The 16,779-nt window shown below is 37.7% G+C and overlaps 2 protein-coding genes across 2 annotated transcripts; both read right to left on the reverse strand.

Annotated features, from left to right (window-relative positions):
- Positions 1 to 453: 453 nt before the first annotated feature.
- LOC140009635 (strigolactones hydrolase CXE15-like) lies at positions 454 to 3,571 on the reverse strand. The gene is made up of 2 exons (XM_072055730.1): positions 2,809 to 3,571; positions 454 to 922 (listed from the first exon to the last, which is right to left on the reverse strand). The coding sequence occupies exons 1-2, from the start codon at positions 3,516 to 3,518 to the stop codon at positions 616 to 618; spliced, it is 1,017 nt and encodes a 338-aa protein (XP_071911831.1). The 5' UTR covers positions 3,519 to 3,571; the 3' UTR covers positions 454 to 615.
- Positions 3,572 to 9,203: 5,632 nt separating this feature from the next.
- On the reverse strand, positions 9,204 to 11,844 carry LOC113692565 (strigolactones hydrolase CXE15). The gene is made up of 2 exons (XM_027210984.2): positions 11,022 to 11,844; positions 9,204 to 9,734 (listed from the first exon to the last, which is right to left on the reverse strand). Exons 1-2 carry the CDS (start codon positions 11,795 to 11,797, stop codon positions 9,425 to 9,427), a joined length of 1,086 nt encoding a protein of 361 aa, XP_027066785.2. The 5' UTR covers positions 11,798 to 11,844; the 3' UTR covers positions 9,204 to 9,424.
- Positions 11,845 to 16,779: the final 4,935 nt, after the last annotated feature.

Raw genomic sequence — 16,779 nt, forward strand, 5'->3', positions numbered from 1 at the left:
TAAAATAGCAAATTGTCTTTGATATATTGCTACCACACTCGCTCGCTTGTGCAGCGTGTGTAACTCACCTTTCGTCAAATTGGATGATTTCGGTCCATTTTTCAAAGAAGTCCAAAATATAGGTGGTTTATTTGAGTATTTTTAAATAATAAGGAGATTTCGTGTATAATAAGTAAATCAAAGGGAAATTTAGTGTATTTTACCCTCTCTTTCTTCAACTTGAAAGTAGAAACCCAACATCATGGTTACCCTTTTCACAGCAAGTAGAAAGACAAGTTTATGGAAGCACATAACTAAGGTGTAGCAAAGAAAATGCCACTCAAATTCACTACTCTTTAAACACTTGAATGTCTTAAATTAACTAGTTAAACCAAGATTGAACAAGATTTATCCATTCTTTACTATCCAAATGCGGCTCAAATTTGAATTTTTAATCCATCAATTCGTTGTAATTTACATATATGATTTATTATCTCCTCATTCCCAGTCTTCAACATCTTTGCAAATGCCCAATGCAGGCAAATAGTGCAAAATCAGCGGAACTTACTTCAAACATAACATTTTCTCGCAAAGGGCAGGAGAAGTTTGTGGACTATTTGTACATGTCTAAATTAGTTAATTGGAGCTTTCAGACATGAAATTCTTGACAATCTGAACCACATTCTGGGACTCTCCGAAGTAAGGATAAGATGTGAAGAAGCCATGCTGTTTTCCCTTAAACTCGACATACTTAACGTTATTATTTAAACTTTTCATCCTCTTTGCGTAATCTTCCACCCTATCTTTTAAGATTTCATCCCCACCAACGAGCACCAAGAAGGGATCCAAGCTCAAACCTTCTAGGCTCGGGCTCTTAGGTCCAAATGGGTTCACCAACGGGTGGTCTCTATCAGCTCCATTCGGCATTGCCAGCCTCCAAAACCTGCAACCCCTCAAACTGATTTTACTATGTATATATTCATACAACCATGCACACATATATATATATATATATATATATATATGATGAATATCGAAATAACTAAGCTAAATTCTTGTGGGAATATCATTTGTTTCGTACATTTCAGGATGAGAGCACGTTACATCCCTTTCCAGTTCCAGCTAGGCAAAAATGCCGACTCAAAAAATGAAAAACTAGATGGAAAAAGAAGTTAATATATCGCTCATGACGAACTAAGGACTGAATGAAGTGCCCTTTGTTGTTTTCTAGCTCACACCAAAAAAAAAAAAAAAAAAGATTTGATAATCGCATGATGTGCTTGTGCATGTACGAGCCAAGAGCTTGGCTAATCGCATTTTGAAAATCCACTGATAATATCTCAAGGAATATATTAATTCTTTCCTTGCCCTTACGAGATAAAAATCTCTCTTATTAGTTGGAATACTTCTCTTTTTTGTTCTAATTAACTGATTGGCTTTTATTTGCATCAGTATGCAACTTTAATGGAAATTTTCCTACAATGAATGTTAGTGAGCAAACTAAAAACTTGAGAATAACGTCGATAGAGAAGTATTTGATATTGAAAGTCAACCGTTTCATGTACGTATATATAATATTTGTCTTATAAAATGTTATCTTCTAAGCTACTACTGATCTCTGTCCATGAGTACTAATTATATCTGTTAGGTAAAGGATTTGGGGCAGTACATTAATTTGATAGAAATTATTTATACATTTGCTAATATGTTTTTTTTTTAAACACTCAACGGTGAAACATGAAATACATTATAGCAAATTATACACAAAATGCTAAAATAACACAAAATTAGTATTTTGTGTTATATCAACCACTTTGTCTTTACTTTGACATCTCAATGAACTCCGAAAAACGACTTCGATCATAACTTTTATTGGATCCTTTTAAAGGTGGATTGGATCTGACAAACTTCATTTCAAACAAGTTTATCCTTGAATATAAACAAGTTGAAGTTGAAATAGGGTATAGATAAATTATAGATAAGATGTAAATAAATTGCAGTATGTTGTTAAACTTTTTTTTTGAGATGACTGTTTTGTCCTTAAATAGAGTGAGACGGAACTTCAAAACATGTGAGCCCCGATATGAGGATTTGACTTTTTTTCAATAGATTTTCTTTCCATTTTTCATAATTCACGTCTAGATACAGGACACGTATCTTCATTTACAAGAAAAGGATATGATCATTGTAAATTTAACAAATTCTTATCCTTGTTAATAAATAAAGGTGTATGACACGTTCAAATATGTATTGTAGGAGATGGAAAGATAATCCATTGACAATGAGTCAAGTCGATTAGATACCAAAGATAGATTTATACCTCAATTATGCTAGCTGACCGCAACTTAGATAAATTCGTACTCGAGTCTAAAGGCCTACACTACTACTACATATTCCGTTAACCTTCCAAGTATTGAATTTTGACATGATATCGTCCCCCAAATATGCGAAGAACGAAAGGTTTGGACTCGGCAAATTTTGTTGATCTTATTGCTTTCGTGTACAAAGTATTACTATCATTTCATTTTGTCAGGCCAAAATTTCGGGTTTCATCATTGAGCACCAGATATTATCAATCAATTAGTTGAGTTGGCCGGGAAAAAAAACTCAACAAAACCACAAATACAAACGAATCGAACTCAAGTTCTTTTTTTCTTTTCTTTGGATCCATTCATGGGAAGCAATTAGCGTGGCACAATAACGATTTTATAGTGGCAGACATAATGGATAAGTCTAGGTTTCTTTTCCTTGAAAAACAAAAAAAGTATAAATAAATTAGAGGAGAAATGAAGCTATTGCGACAGATGATGGGAATTAGAACTTACTGGTCATAGATCTCCTGGCTCCAAGAAGTCTTCTTTGGGACTCTCTTCTTCCGACTTGGTCCTGAAAACCCCTCCGAAGAATGGCGATAAGAGTATGTAACCACGTACTCTAATGGGACTTAACTCAAGCGAACCAGATCCAAGCTGAATAGCCAAATGATGAGCAATGTTTCCCCCAGAGGAATCACCGAATATGAAAACCCTGTCCACGTCAACCCCACCAATGTCAAACAACCACTTCTCATGATCGACCTCTCGACTTTCACGCAAAGCCTGGGCTTGAAGAAACTTGAGGCCTGTAACAGCATCTTCTAAGGCTGCCGGAAGCCGGTCCTCTGGAGCCAACCGATAATAGGGGCAGATAATAAGGGCCTGAAGCCCGGAACAAAGGCTAAGGCAAGTGTTGTGTGCGTTTCTTGAAGTAAAACAGAAACCTCCTGCATGAAGGTAGTAAACTACAGGAAGATTCTTGCGGTACTCATTCTTGTTAGAGGAAGAATAGTAATGATTTTTGGGTTTGTATACGCGTTGTTGAAGATTGTTGTTAGAGTCAAAACAACAATCTTTCCAAATGGCTGAACCATCGTCGTGGGTTTTCACTTGATGCTCTTTATGCGAGGTCCGAGAAATGGAGCCGTCGCTGTAGAGTTTGAGAACTCCGAAACAATCTTCTATTGCTTGTTGTGCGGTGGAGGAGGAAGAAGAAGAATCCATCTTCTGATCTGATGAGTGCAATAATGCAGGCTCATGACCAAGCAGATTCTTTTGTATATTTATTCAGAAGTCAGATTCTGGAAATTAAACTAATTTAGCAGTAGCATTCACTTAGCGTTGCAATGGCGTGGATTAGCTTTATTCCAGCCTGCATAAATTCGCGTATTAATTGGTCATTAGTTGACAGAATAATTTTAGCCACCTAAACTAAAGGCGTCTTTGATGTCATCTTTACTGAAAGCAATCCTTTTTCACTAAACTATCGTTTGAAAATTGTTGTTATCTTTTTTTGAAAAACAGACAAACGATAAAGTATATATAAGCTAAGCTTCAAGATAATCAACTAACATTTCTTAATTATTTAAACTAAATTCTTCAAGTACACTTTCATGCCTCTCATCCCCCTTCCCCCAACGATGTATCAAGTTTGTTCTGGCAGGCCAAGTGTTGCCTGCGGAGAAGACACTTGATACAATGACATAATCTCTAAGCTGAAGGAAAGTAATTAAAATGAAATCTATCAGGTTAAAATCTTAATTTCATGGGGAGATATATAATTGAGGTCTAGAGTTAGGTGATTGTTTTTATTTTGGCTTGTTATTTAGTTTCCTTAGAAAACCAAACACAACAAAATGATTTCTTTTGAGTTCTATCTTTTTGCCCCTAAAATAATTTATGCTCCAGCAGTGTCAACTCGCCCATTTTTTCTTTGGAAAAAAAAAAAAAGAAACTCTTTCTCCTTTTGGGGTCTGTTGCTTTAAGGTGGAGAATAATGGACAGAGAATTTGAAGAAGCATACGTGCAGATTTTAAGGAGGAAAAAAAAACAAATGGTAAAATAAGGTCTGCCCAATTCCTACAAAGAAGATGAGAGACTTCCTTCCTGAACTTAGAGCAAGAAACACGCTTGCCGAAGAACTTGCACTACTAGCGTTCTAAATATAACTTTCTTGGCCGAAAGCCTGGAAAAGTTTACCAGACAAAGTACAAATTAATTGGAGGATGTAGATCCCAATTTTACACTAACTTATATTCTTTTTTATTTTTATTTTTTAATATAAATTAGAGGTTCTGAATCCAAAAACTCTTATTTGTGATTCCTCTCATTTTACCATCTAACTTAACCCTCTCTTATACTTACTTATATTTAACATACTAGAACTTGTCCAAAAAAAAAAAACTACCAGTATAAGGAGGAGTGAATTTGTGGCTCAAAACTATGTGGTTAAGTTAACCTCAATCGATGTGATGGACTTTCTTCCTAATTTGCGTCAACCTCCTAGCGTAGCTGCGTAGTCCTCCACTCTCTCTCTCTCTCTCTGAAGTTCACAGCCACGAATCCACGGATTCTATTTCTAGGCTCAAAGGCCCAAAAGGGTTTTCTGAAAATGGGCCAAGCTTCACGGACCGCATTGGAAAGCACCAACGGCCTACAAAACCTATTACGCTAAATGGAAGGGAGAGAAAACTCGTGTGAGATGTGATCAATGGATGAGCAGAGCTCCAACATTTTCACTTTTTTTTTTTTTATTAGTGTAAGGGAAAGGGTTCGAACACGAGATCTCTCGCTTATGTTTATACGACTCAATCCACCACTCTTCAACATCTTCACTTCAATCTCATTTGGTCACCACATACTACGGAAATATCCAAGAATAATACAGTACGTGCTCTAGAAAGGAGAGACCCATGTTGGAATTTGGATCAAATCAATTCTCCAAAAGTATGCTGGATGAGGAGATTGAAGTTCTTTAGTGAAAAAAATAAGGCAAGTAGGTCAAGTGGAACATAATTATTTCTCATCAAAGGGAATAGCTAGGGCTTCTGTTTGATAAACCAATTGTATAAGCTTTCTCCAAAAGAAAAAAAAAAAATTCATAGTCCATATAATTTGGGTTTGCTTGCTCTATTTGTTTAAAGATTTTCTTAACACGTTTCTATAGTACCTTTATTTCACATACACTATTTTCAAAAAAGAACACTAATATATATATATATATATATATATATATATATATATATATATATATCTACAAACTCTTCCAAAAGAAACAATATAATATTTGAGCAGTAATTATGCAAAATTTTAAAGTGCAAATCATTTCACCAATCAAAAAAGTACGTCAGTTTGTGAGGGGGTCATAATCATATAGTTGAAAATTTAAGAAGCTAACTTCAACGACAAACCTAAGGGAAAAGCCTTAGCCAATTTAGTGTGTGTGTGTGTTAGTATATGATAAGGCTGAATTAAATAATTTCTCTTCTTTGTCGTATGCCCTTTGGTTCATGTTTCTCCACTTCCGTTGACAAGGATAGGTTCGTCAACCTGCTCAGAATTGAAATTTTCAAACCATAATAATAGTGAAATTTACTGCGTCAGAAAAGATTTGCACTCAAATTGGTGGCCGTGTAAAAGGGACGACTCTTGCCCTGCCAAATCTTTTTAACAGCAGGACATGCGTGCATAACAGGGCGCAAACGAGTCAAGTTTTGACTTAATTTTATCGAATTCGAACTCGAGTTCGACGAGTTGACAATTTTGAAACTCAATCTCGAGCTCTAAAAAATAAAAAAAAATTATTTTTATTTTTTTAAAAAAATAAATAAAATAATATTTTTTCTTAATAAATAATAAAATATTAAGAATATATATGTAATTTTACTATTAAAATAAAAAAAAATATATATATATATACTTGAGCTCGCGAACGAGTTTAATATTTTGATCTCGAGTTCAACTCGACCAGCTCGAACTTGATTCGAGTTGCTCGCGAGCGGCTCGATTCGTTTGCATCTTTAGTACATAGATGTAAATTTCTAATGTCAGTAATTTCTTTAGAATTGAATTGGACACAAATTTGCGGGGATTATTTAATCAAAAGGATTGCGCAATGAACGAAGAAGATCCACAATGGTATGGTCCGGGTGGGCTCAGATTAGATATAAACCAAAATCCAGTCGCAAACTCTCTCGTACATGAACTCAAAAAAAAGTTGGTTGATTTGATTTTGTTCTTTTTTATGACCGAAAAAAACTTGTATTGTTCTCAAAACAAATGATGGATTATTGGATCGGCATCCTCGAACATCATGTGGAGATTGCACATTTGACTTGACTGAAGGAGACGGTAGATAAGATCAAAGAGCTAATCTTGCAAAAAAAATACTGTGGCTGCTACTGCTAGTGGATTCCCAGATATTCCACCAGTCTGAGGCATGTGCCCAAAAAGTCGGCAATAATTCTACTGTAACCACAAGAAAAGGGGGGGTATGCATTGCATCGTTGGTACAAGGAGAACCTTCTAATTTGATTTGAACCTCCGCAGCTGCTTTAGAGCGGCCGATGCTTTTACCCGTCCCTTTCGGTCGTCTTCGCAAAAAGAACCAAGCAGCCATTGGCATTGGGCACATTTTCTTCACCTCACCAAATTCGTAATGCTGGGTTGGACCATTTTGATCCTTTTGATTTCAATAATTGGCACCAATGAAGACCCGGATTTCAAAAAGTAAGAGGAAAAATCATTTGATGCGGTCCAAGGACAACGTTCTCTCGTCGGGTAGTGCGGTCCTTTCGTTGACGTTGATGCTACTCATTAGCATCTCTTATTGGAATATCCATGCGGTACGGATAAAAGAGAGAGAGACAGCAGTGAATTGAGCATGTTTTCATCTGATTTTTGGTTTTGTTGCAAAATTGATTCGAATTTTTTTTTCTTTTTTGGAATAATTCATGTGCTCTCGTTTACGGTTAAACATCGGACGCAGCTATGAATCTTGATGTGACATGGGAACAGGAACAAAATTGAAAGACCACAAAAAGTTATCTATCTAATCTTTGCGTAGTTTAGTAATTATATTGAAATTTGAATGATAATTTTGTCGAATCAGAATCCAAAAGCATCTCATCGGGACCTCCTTGTAATTTTCAACTTTTTTGGACTCAAAAAATCTAAATTGAATTTTTAAAATCAGTTGAAAACACAATAAAATAATTTTTTGAAAATCAGTTGAGAGCTAAAATTAGGTTTTTCAAATTGAGAACAAGGCCTTTTTTTTTTCTCTCGTTTTTCTTTTTCCCTCTCCCTCTCTCTCTCTCTTATCCTTTGGACATACATGGTAAGCAACGAAATTGGAAATTGGAACAAGGCTCGACTGTAATCCTAAAAGGAAAAGAAAAAAAAAAGGGTTGGAATGACGACGTTACTATGTAACAGAAGAAAAGAACCAAATAACATTTCATTTTTCCAGTCCTTGCATGGGTACGCAGCATTTCGAGGCCTTTACAGTTTGTTTCCTCTTCTTTTCCCTTGCATACACAAATATCTTCCTGTCAAGAATGCGCAACGTCCGTCCGGAGGTCCCTCAGCTTCGAATTTCGTCGTCACACTTCCGCCAATGAATGGCGCCATCACCCGACCACATTACCACGCACTACTAGCTCAGGCTAGCCCGGAGGCCCCGGACAGGACTGGACTCCCAACTGCCCAGCGGCGAGCCACGTTCCCTCTCGATGAGTCCCCATCATGAAAAATCCCCGTCAAAAAATCATCAACCATCCACTCATCATTCGATCCCATTATTTATAGATGGACCGAAGTTGAAGCCACTTTAGAACGCATTTTTGATTGCCACCGCAAGTCTATGCTCCGGTGGCAGCCCGTAGTCCTATGCAATTACGACCCCCCCCCCCCTCTTCCCTCCTCGCCCCCGGGGACAACTCGACATGCATGATGCAACAGCAATCGTGAAAATAAGCCATACAAATTCCACCGCCGTTTATGTATATGAACGAACGAATGAAGAACACTGTGGAGAGTTTGCCGGCTGAGCTGTAAAGGAATTTTAAAGGCGGAGATGGAGGTCTGTCTATGGTTCAATTGACAGAGTTTTCAACCACGGAGCGGTTGTCATGGACAGGACAATTGAAATTTACGTCTTTGAGGCGGGAAATGGAACCATCACTGTACTATTTATTTACGGAGAATTGGCTCAGAGTCCTCCACTCTCACTATGTGCGGTAACGTAAATATTTGTCTTTCCAGTATGAGTTTTTGTTTGGGTACACTGTTGACTTAGCATGGTTCAGTATCAAACCAGGGAAACAAAAAAACATATGAAGTTTTTTTTTTTTTTGGATTCTGGATCTCACTAGTCCATTTCAGAGTAAATTAATGATCATTTTAAAATTTGTTTCCGACGTGGTTTACATTTTATCTAAACTTATTCACACCCTAAGGACAAATTGGTTTGGTATAGAACCTGTGAGGCTCCGTCCCCATGTTTTTTTCCTCTTATTTATTTGCAATTTTATTTTCGTTCATGTTCGTTTCCCTTCATTACATCATCGGAAAAGGTTGCTTTATAAGCCGGCTATCACTTTCGTGGAGATCTTCCTAGGCAAAAGGGTTATCGTGGAATAGCAGCGGTGTTGGGTATTAATCACTTTATGATGATGTAGTTGCAATGTTTATTTGATGCTGTTTCCTTGATTTAGAACTTGTATTACTGAACTCAACTCCTAATTAAGTTAACCAAAACCAGTCAAAAAATTAAGTTAGGTAAATGGGAAATGAGAAACTTTCTTGAAATACCCGGGGTCTGACGGAACAAAAATGTAAACACAACCATTTTGCCAGAATCGAATTGGACTTCCAAAATGAGAACTCATTTGAGAATTGCCACTCGGATAGCAAATTTTTGGGTTTTTAAATCACAAATTTAAGCAACAAGAAAAGCCACAATATCTGGTACACTGCTCCAAATGGAAACACAACCAGCTTCCTTAATTTCTTACATCGAACCCCTCTCTATCTATGACTCGCAACCTTAGGATTTTTCCAGTAAACAAAGCATGAATATATGCGAGAAAACAAATGGAGACAAAGCAAGCAATATGGGACACAATTCATCAACCCGAAATTTTGGACATCCAGTCTTTTATCTCCTGTAAAACTCTGTCCCCCAATTCAGAATACGGGTCATTATTGAAAAAGCCATGATACTTCCCTTCAAACTCCACATATTCAACTTTCTTCCCGGCTTCCTTCAACCTTCTTGCGTAGTCCTCCACTCTATCTCTTAGCAGCTCAATTTCTCCGGCGATCACCAACACTGGGTCAAACATCACCGATTCAACATTATTTTTGCTAAAAGGGCTGAAGGGGTTGGCCAGCGGATGGTCTGCGTTTTTCCCTGGTGGCAACGATAGCCTCCAAAATCTGTCGTGGGATTTCAATCAGATCATAAAACACGTAATCTGATCGAGTCGAGCGTGAAAAAGAATACTGCTCCAACCACTATCTAGCTAGCTAGCTAGCAGGAGAAGTAAATCTGTTAATTTCTTAAATAAACAAGCTTGGCATGCATCGCTTACTCAACCATGCATTAACTTTGATGGTATTAGTTAATTAATTAATTATTCTAGTTCCTATGCAGACCGCACTTCCTTGTGTGATATTTCCAACGACTTGACTTCTGATGTAATTGCTAATATAGTAGTAGCAGTATTATTCGGGTGGATAAGGATAAGGTTATCAGATTATTAGGAGCAGTAATTAATTTTAGGGGGAAGTGATTTCATCTGCCCCATATTGTGTGGAACTGTGTGGCAGACATGATACGTGACGGTCATGGTTTCGGATCCACCACTATCAAACGTGTGGTGGGCTGGATGAATTTGAAGTTTCCAGGACGTAAGCTTTGATTGATATTAAGAGGGGAGGAATATTTGATAAATTTCTTTATGAGTCGATCCAATAATAATTACTGGTTTCATTTGCATCACGAGATAGGAAAAGGACGTTCAGATTCTGTAATATTCTTGCTGCTTCATCTATGTTACAATCCCCTGCTCTCCTCTATACCTGAAACAAAGCTTGAATTGCTGTATTCTCTATATATGTATTCCAGAAATTTTAACTCACACGTTTTGAAGAGATCATAGCGGGGAAAGATTAATAAGAGTCGTATCCAGAAATATCCTTTTGAAAAAAAAGTGATAACCAAACCCTTAATTTAAAAGAAAAAAAAATTACTAATATAAGTAGTACTGTACTTACTTGGATAACTAAAAAGCTTTTATTTTCTTGCACCAAAAAAAAAAAAAGCTTTAATTTTCTTGCAGGGATTTATCGTTGTTTGTTCAGTAAAATATACCCCCCCCCCCCCCCAAAACACCAAAAAAAATTCATTGACTGTGCGTACCTGCACTAGAAAACCTCTAAAAATTTGCATATATAATACCTCTCGCAAAAAACAAGTACACGAAGTTGTGAAGACTGCACTTGGGTCAGCTACTCTATGACGACGTTGAATAAATAGATTGCGGAAATTGGATGAAATTACGTGCATTCAAACTTGCTTCCCACAACGCAGGACTAAGTTCTAACTACTACTGCTACAACCTTAATTATGATGCTGCTATAGTATTTGCTTGCATACGCTGCTGAGCATTAATTAATCAGGGCCAATGCTGAAATTGAAGTTAATTAACCATTTAAGCGTACCTGTCAAGAATCTCCACGTTCAGGATTGGTTCAGGCATCCCCTCTGCTTCAGACTTGGTCCTCACCGAGCCACCAAAAAATGGTGCCATCAGCACATAACCACGTATGCGAACCGGGGCTAACTCCGGCGAGCCGGGCCCCAGCTGGACGGCTAAATGGTGAGCCATGTTGCCACCGGATGAGTCGCCCATTATATAAACCCGGTCAAAATCAACCGCCTGATCATGCAACCATGTGTCTTGAGCAGGAGGACCATCTGCAGTTGCCCGAGCTTGAAGCCATTTGAGAGAAGTCAGTGCATCGTCCACTGCTGCCGGGAGCCTATGCTCCGGGGCCAACCTGTAGTCTGGTGCGACCACTAAGGCTTGTAGCCCCGAAGCTAGGCGTAGGCAGGCGTTATGGTTGTTAGGCCAAGCACGCGAGCCAACACAGAACCCGCCGCCGTGAAAGAAATATACTACGGGCAGTTTTGTGGATGCGTTTACAGGCTTATAGAGGCGGAGATAGAGGTGGTTTTGGTTGTCAAATTGGCAATCTCTCCAGACAATAGAACTGTCGTCGTGAATTGGGATATTGAAGTCTACGTCATTAGCCCGGAAAACGGAACCGTCACTGTAGAGCTGTACAACGCCTTCAAGGTCTTCCACGATGTGAGGAAGAGAACCCATTTTCGATTGAGAATGTGCGCGCGTGTTCTGATGGTGCTGTTGGACCCGGAGCGTTTTATCGTGAAGATGAAGAGAAATGAAGCAAAGCAGGAGAGGAGCCCCTGACATATAATATAAGCCAGAGGGAAAGGACTGGAAAGGATGAGGAAGGCACAGACATTCTACTTAAAGGACATTTGTGTAATTTAAATTGGAGAAGTCCAATGCTACAATATATAGATGACGAAATACATATCCCTTCCCTGCATGTGACCATGGATCGCAGCAAATGGAACGATATGTGTTAAGATGGCAAGATATGATGTTAACCCCACAATGGATAGGCGTGAGGTTGGGTGTGATTTAACTCTGCTGAACAAGTACATGCCCATTACAAAAATCTTTAGATTAATATATATACTGATCATAATTATTACTACTTTTGAATTTAAACACTTTCCTAATTTAATTCTATTGTACCATTCCAATCATTAGCATATATATATATATATGTGTGTGTAACTTTTAAGAATTTCTGACCATTATCATCACTGCTAATTAAGCATACATTATTATCACTGTCTTGCAAATTTTCATGACAAAAGATCATGTTACTAGATAGATAAAAGCAAGAGTAAAACTTTCGAACCCTCGTATGTACTTCCCCGGCCTGTGGGGTTTGAGAACGTTTTAGCTATAAAAATTTTTCCTGGGAAATTTGCACTTTGGTCCATATAGTTTGGAGACAGTACTGCATCATTCTAGTGTTCATAGTTTTAAGGAAAACAAATTTTGATCCTTAATATCTTTTTATTTTAATCGAATTAAGGCAAATCAAATTACTGAATAAATGATTTTCTTGAAACCTCTACTAATTGAAACACAGGGCAGATATTTTGTTTCATCAGTTGATTATTATCCTTAAAACTTCTCAGACCACTATCATATGGTGCCCAAACTCAATAACGATTCTCACAATCTTCCCCGGTTGGAAGAAAACCATGACATGACTATTGACCAGAAAACAAGAAACAGAATACAAGGAGAAAAGATACCAAAAAGATAGGCTACCTCGTTAATTGTGTTGTATCCGAAGGGCTGCAAGCAAGCTATGACTATGAGCAATTGGCTCAGTGGCCACCAGCAAATCTCATCAGCAGCGAAAAAAATCTAAGGGTTGTGCCATAGCACTCCCTTGGTCTAGTTGGGTCTGTATACCCACTAGTCCCTATCACAGCCTCCTTAGGCTCCCTCTCCCCCTAAATTAGGATAGAGTAGGTTATACAAATGTATCGTTGTTGACAAAAAAAAAAAAAGCTATGAGCAATTGGCGTGCTCTCGACAGGGTGAGAGCTTTTAGAAAAGCCGAACGACTGACTCTTGATATGAAAGTATCAGTAGAAGGGACTACTTTAAATCAAGAAAAACACTTAATTAACATGATGAATTTCAAGCTAGCTCGAATGTACATGCCCATTATGTAAGTGCAGCCAACGCCGGTACTCTGTGTATTATCAATATTTATTCTCAATAATGCAAATCATAGGGAGATTTTACGGTTCTTTTTGAGTATTATATTTCGAGTTAAATTTATCGTTGAGTGGTGAAAAAAAGCAGTATATTGGTCATTAGATGTAACAATTTTAAAATTTTAAAATTCATAGTACTAGTATTAATTATCTTTTGAGAAATACAACTTGAGGAAATAGTACTCAAAAGGGACTATAAAATTTTCTCAAGTTTGATATACTTTTAGAAAAAGCTTTATGCTTCTGCAAAACAAATGATCATTGGTGGATTATATATTTTATCATGTGACATAGAAGGACTCATTAACCAGTTACCAAATTGGTTTATAAGTACTATATGAATTCGTTTTTGGAAAGTTTGTTCATTGGGCGATGAATACGTACCCTCCAGCCGGGGAGTAGAATCATCTTTTACGTAGAAGTTTTCACTCCAATGGATTTTAATAAAGGTACGGTACAAGTTGCCCGAATGCCTGCCAGCTGCTACTTGATTCGAGATTCCGAGTGACTCTAGATATTTACTTGTTGGAATCTTCTACGTATTCTCTCTCTCTCCCCCTCATTTTTTTCTGCATCTTCTTTTGGGGCCAATTCCGACTGCAAGATTCAAGAATCACCCTTTTTCCTGTACTGAGGACAAGAAGATCATGTGTGCGCACGAGATAAGAATATGGAGGAGGAAATTACGGAACGTGCTAAAGAGCACAGACATTTGACCACCTACCCTTTTTTTAAAAAAAAAAATTAATGTAATTTAGTAATTGTTACGCCATTTCTTCCATGCATCCCTTATTCTTCTTCAACCTATCCTTCCTGTACTGGGGACGGCTGAGAACCTTTTCAAGTTTAATCAGTAGACAGCTTTGCTTGAATGAACCAGAACCAGAACCAGTTACTCATTTCCAAGAACGTTCCCATTTTACTAATTAGGCGCAGAAAATCGCGACCATATGGATTTGCTTAATTGACAACAGTCGCAGTACTGCAACAGTCGAACCACCTCCGTAGAGATATTTCTCTCATTCTCTCCTTATTTCAAACATCATTATTACGCATTGAACGCTGCTAACCACAGACCATAGCTTGGACATGAATAATGATTTTCAAACACTCTTTTGAGTCGCTGTCAATGCTCTATGCACCATCTGCAATCCGCAGACTGCAAAAGGAATATTAAGCATCGAACAAAAGTCTCGCACGGCCGACCGCCGGATGGGACTGAATTGTCCGTGATTTTGCCTTTTAGCAATAAGACAAAATTGTACCCACCCAAAAAAAAAAAGGTGCATTTTGACAATTTGATGATACATGTATTCTGTCTCAGCAACCCACTTCACGGGGATGCCTATGCCTAAATACTAGAATGTCGATCGGGGAGTGCTCGACCTTGCCGGCAGACTTCAGATTGCCGGCCCTGTTTAATTATCTGTTTTCATTGTTGCCCTGAATCTGTTTAATTTCTTCAGTAGTTAGATTTTTCTAGCAAAGAGCAACTTTTAGTTTCTCCACTGGCACTCAATGATGGGAACAAAACAATTAATATTGGCTTGCTCGCTAACAGCCTAACACTGCAACTTGCTGCCGCGCAGGAGCTGCTGGATTACCTTATTTATTCATTTATGGTTCTTGGGGAGGCTAAAACTTACTTGGGGTGGTCAACCCCATAATATCATCTGGTAGCTCTGAGTAGAGAGGACAGTATCTGTGTCCATGCTAAGGCTTGCCTTTGCTAACCAGTCAGCACAGAAATGGTCCAAACTTTATTTCATTATAAACAACAACAACAACAAGAAGTAGAAAAAAGTGAAGAACACCGAGAAGATAAGCCAAGCAAGCGCCTTTTGACTGTTTAGATATTGGTTTGCGTGGATTAATCAAGGACTGAACTAGTGTTGGAGATTAGAGGATTACCGATCTCTAACTAGATACTGATAATGACTGTAACCTCGTATACTTCCTCCGGCATCTTTGTCCGCCAAAGAAACAACAAAATTCTAATGTCAGAAACTTACACTCTATTGCTCCCCCGGCCTCTTCCCTGTTTCTTAATTTGGAGTTGGTAAATCCTTCTGGCTCCATTCAACTTGTAAAAGAGCTGATCCTTCCATTCCACCCGCCAGTTTCGCTTCAAACGGTGTGAAATTTTCATGCCAATCACAGTTATTGACGGCCAAGAAACTAGAACATACCAAAACAAAGCAACACAAAACTTTCACGGAAATAGCTAGATACCCAAAAGAAGAAAAAAAAAAAAAAAGGTGGTTACTCAAGGTGAATAAATTTACATAGACCCGTAACAAATAAAATTACAATGAAGTGGGAAAACAAACTAATTCTATTTCCAATTCGTTTGTAAATTTGGGTAAATTTAGTTACCTCCCTATACCTTTCAGGGTTTTTTTTTTTTTTTTTAAATTGTCAAGGCCCTTATAGAAGATTTTTCTTGCTCTTAACGCAGACATCGCCTCTTGCCAATTGTTGTACGTTTCATGCAAGCGACTTCTTGGTGTCTTATCATCTTTTTATCTCACATACATTACATCACAAAAAGTGCTACAGTAATTATTTCAAATAATATTTCAAATAATACACTATTTAACACGAGCAGTAGATTGAAACACGTCACATTCATATAAAAGATTAATAGATTTATACACGCTTGGACGTTAGTTTGGGCAGTCTCTGTAAAGACTAAAGAGTAGTTTCGTAATCGTCATCAATGACGAAAGCCAGACTAGGCAACTTAAAAAAAAAAAAAAGAGAAGAGAAAATTACCATCTGCGACCCTTTCACCTCTGTCACGTCGTATAGACAAGTTATCAAGAAAAATCTTCGAAAAGCAGCACAGAGAAACAAAATGATTAAGCAGAGGGTCATTTAGGAAGAAACTCTACATCATCGTAAAACTTTCTTCCCCGCTTCTTTCAACCTGTTTGCCTAATTCTCAACCCTGTCTCTTTGTATAGCTCAATTCCTCCGGCAATGACCAATATTGGGTCGATCATCACTGCTTCGAGATTTCTGCTGAAAGGGTTCGATAATGGGTGGTCCGCATTTTTTTAATTTCCAACCGGTAATGATAGCCTCCAAAACCTGTTGTACAATAAGAGTATTAGGTTCTTTTCACCGTCTTTGTTCTTGGGGGCTAAATAAAAAGAAAGCCCCACCGGTAGTTCGGCTGGGACTGATCGTCTGTCTTTATAGCAAGATTCTAAATTCGACCTCCACTTGCTATTGTTATTGGACACCTTTGAGGCGAGTTCTGTCCAATATGAGGGATTAATCTAAATGATTCTAGGATACTCTCCAGATCGAAAAAAAAAGCTTATTTAGGCATTTCCAAGTAAGCAAACCTATCCTTAATAACCATGCATGTGGGACGGACAGCTTAGTCAACCAGCAACACTCACGTGGTGTAAATTAATGCTTAATTAATTTGATGTTATTATAAGCGCAAAATTATTGTGTATATGATAAAACTGTAGAGCCTACTTCTATCCATTCGTAAAAGTCCATGGGATAAGTATGACATCATAATTTTGTTATTGGAATATAATTGACATTACATGTGAAATAGTAGTG

This window comes from Coffea arabica, chromosome 6e, assembly GCF_036785885.1.
Source record: "Coffea arabica cultivar ET-39 chromosome 6e, Coffea Arabica ET-39 HiFi, whole genome shotgun sequence".
In the NCBI taxonomy this organism is placed as follows: domain Eukaryota; kingdom Viridiplantae; phylum Streptophyta; class Magnoliopsida; order Gentianales; family Rubiaceae; genus Coffea; species Coffea arabica.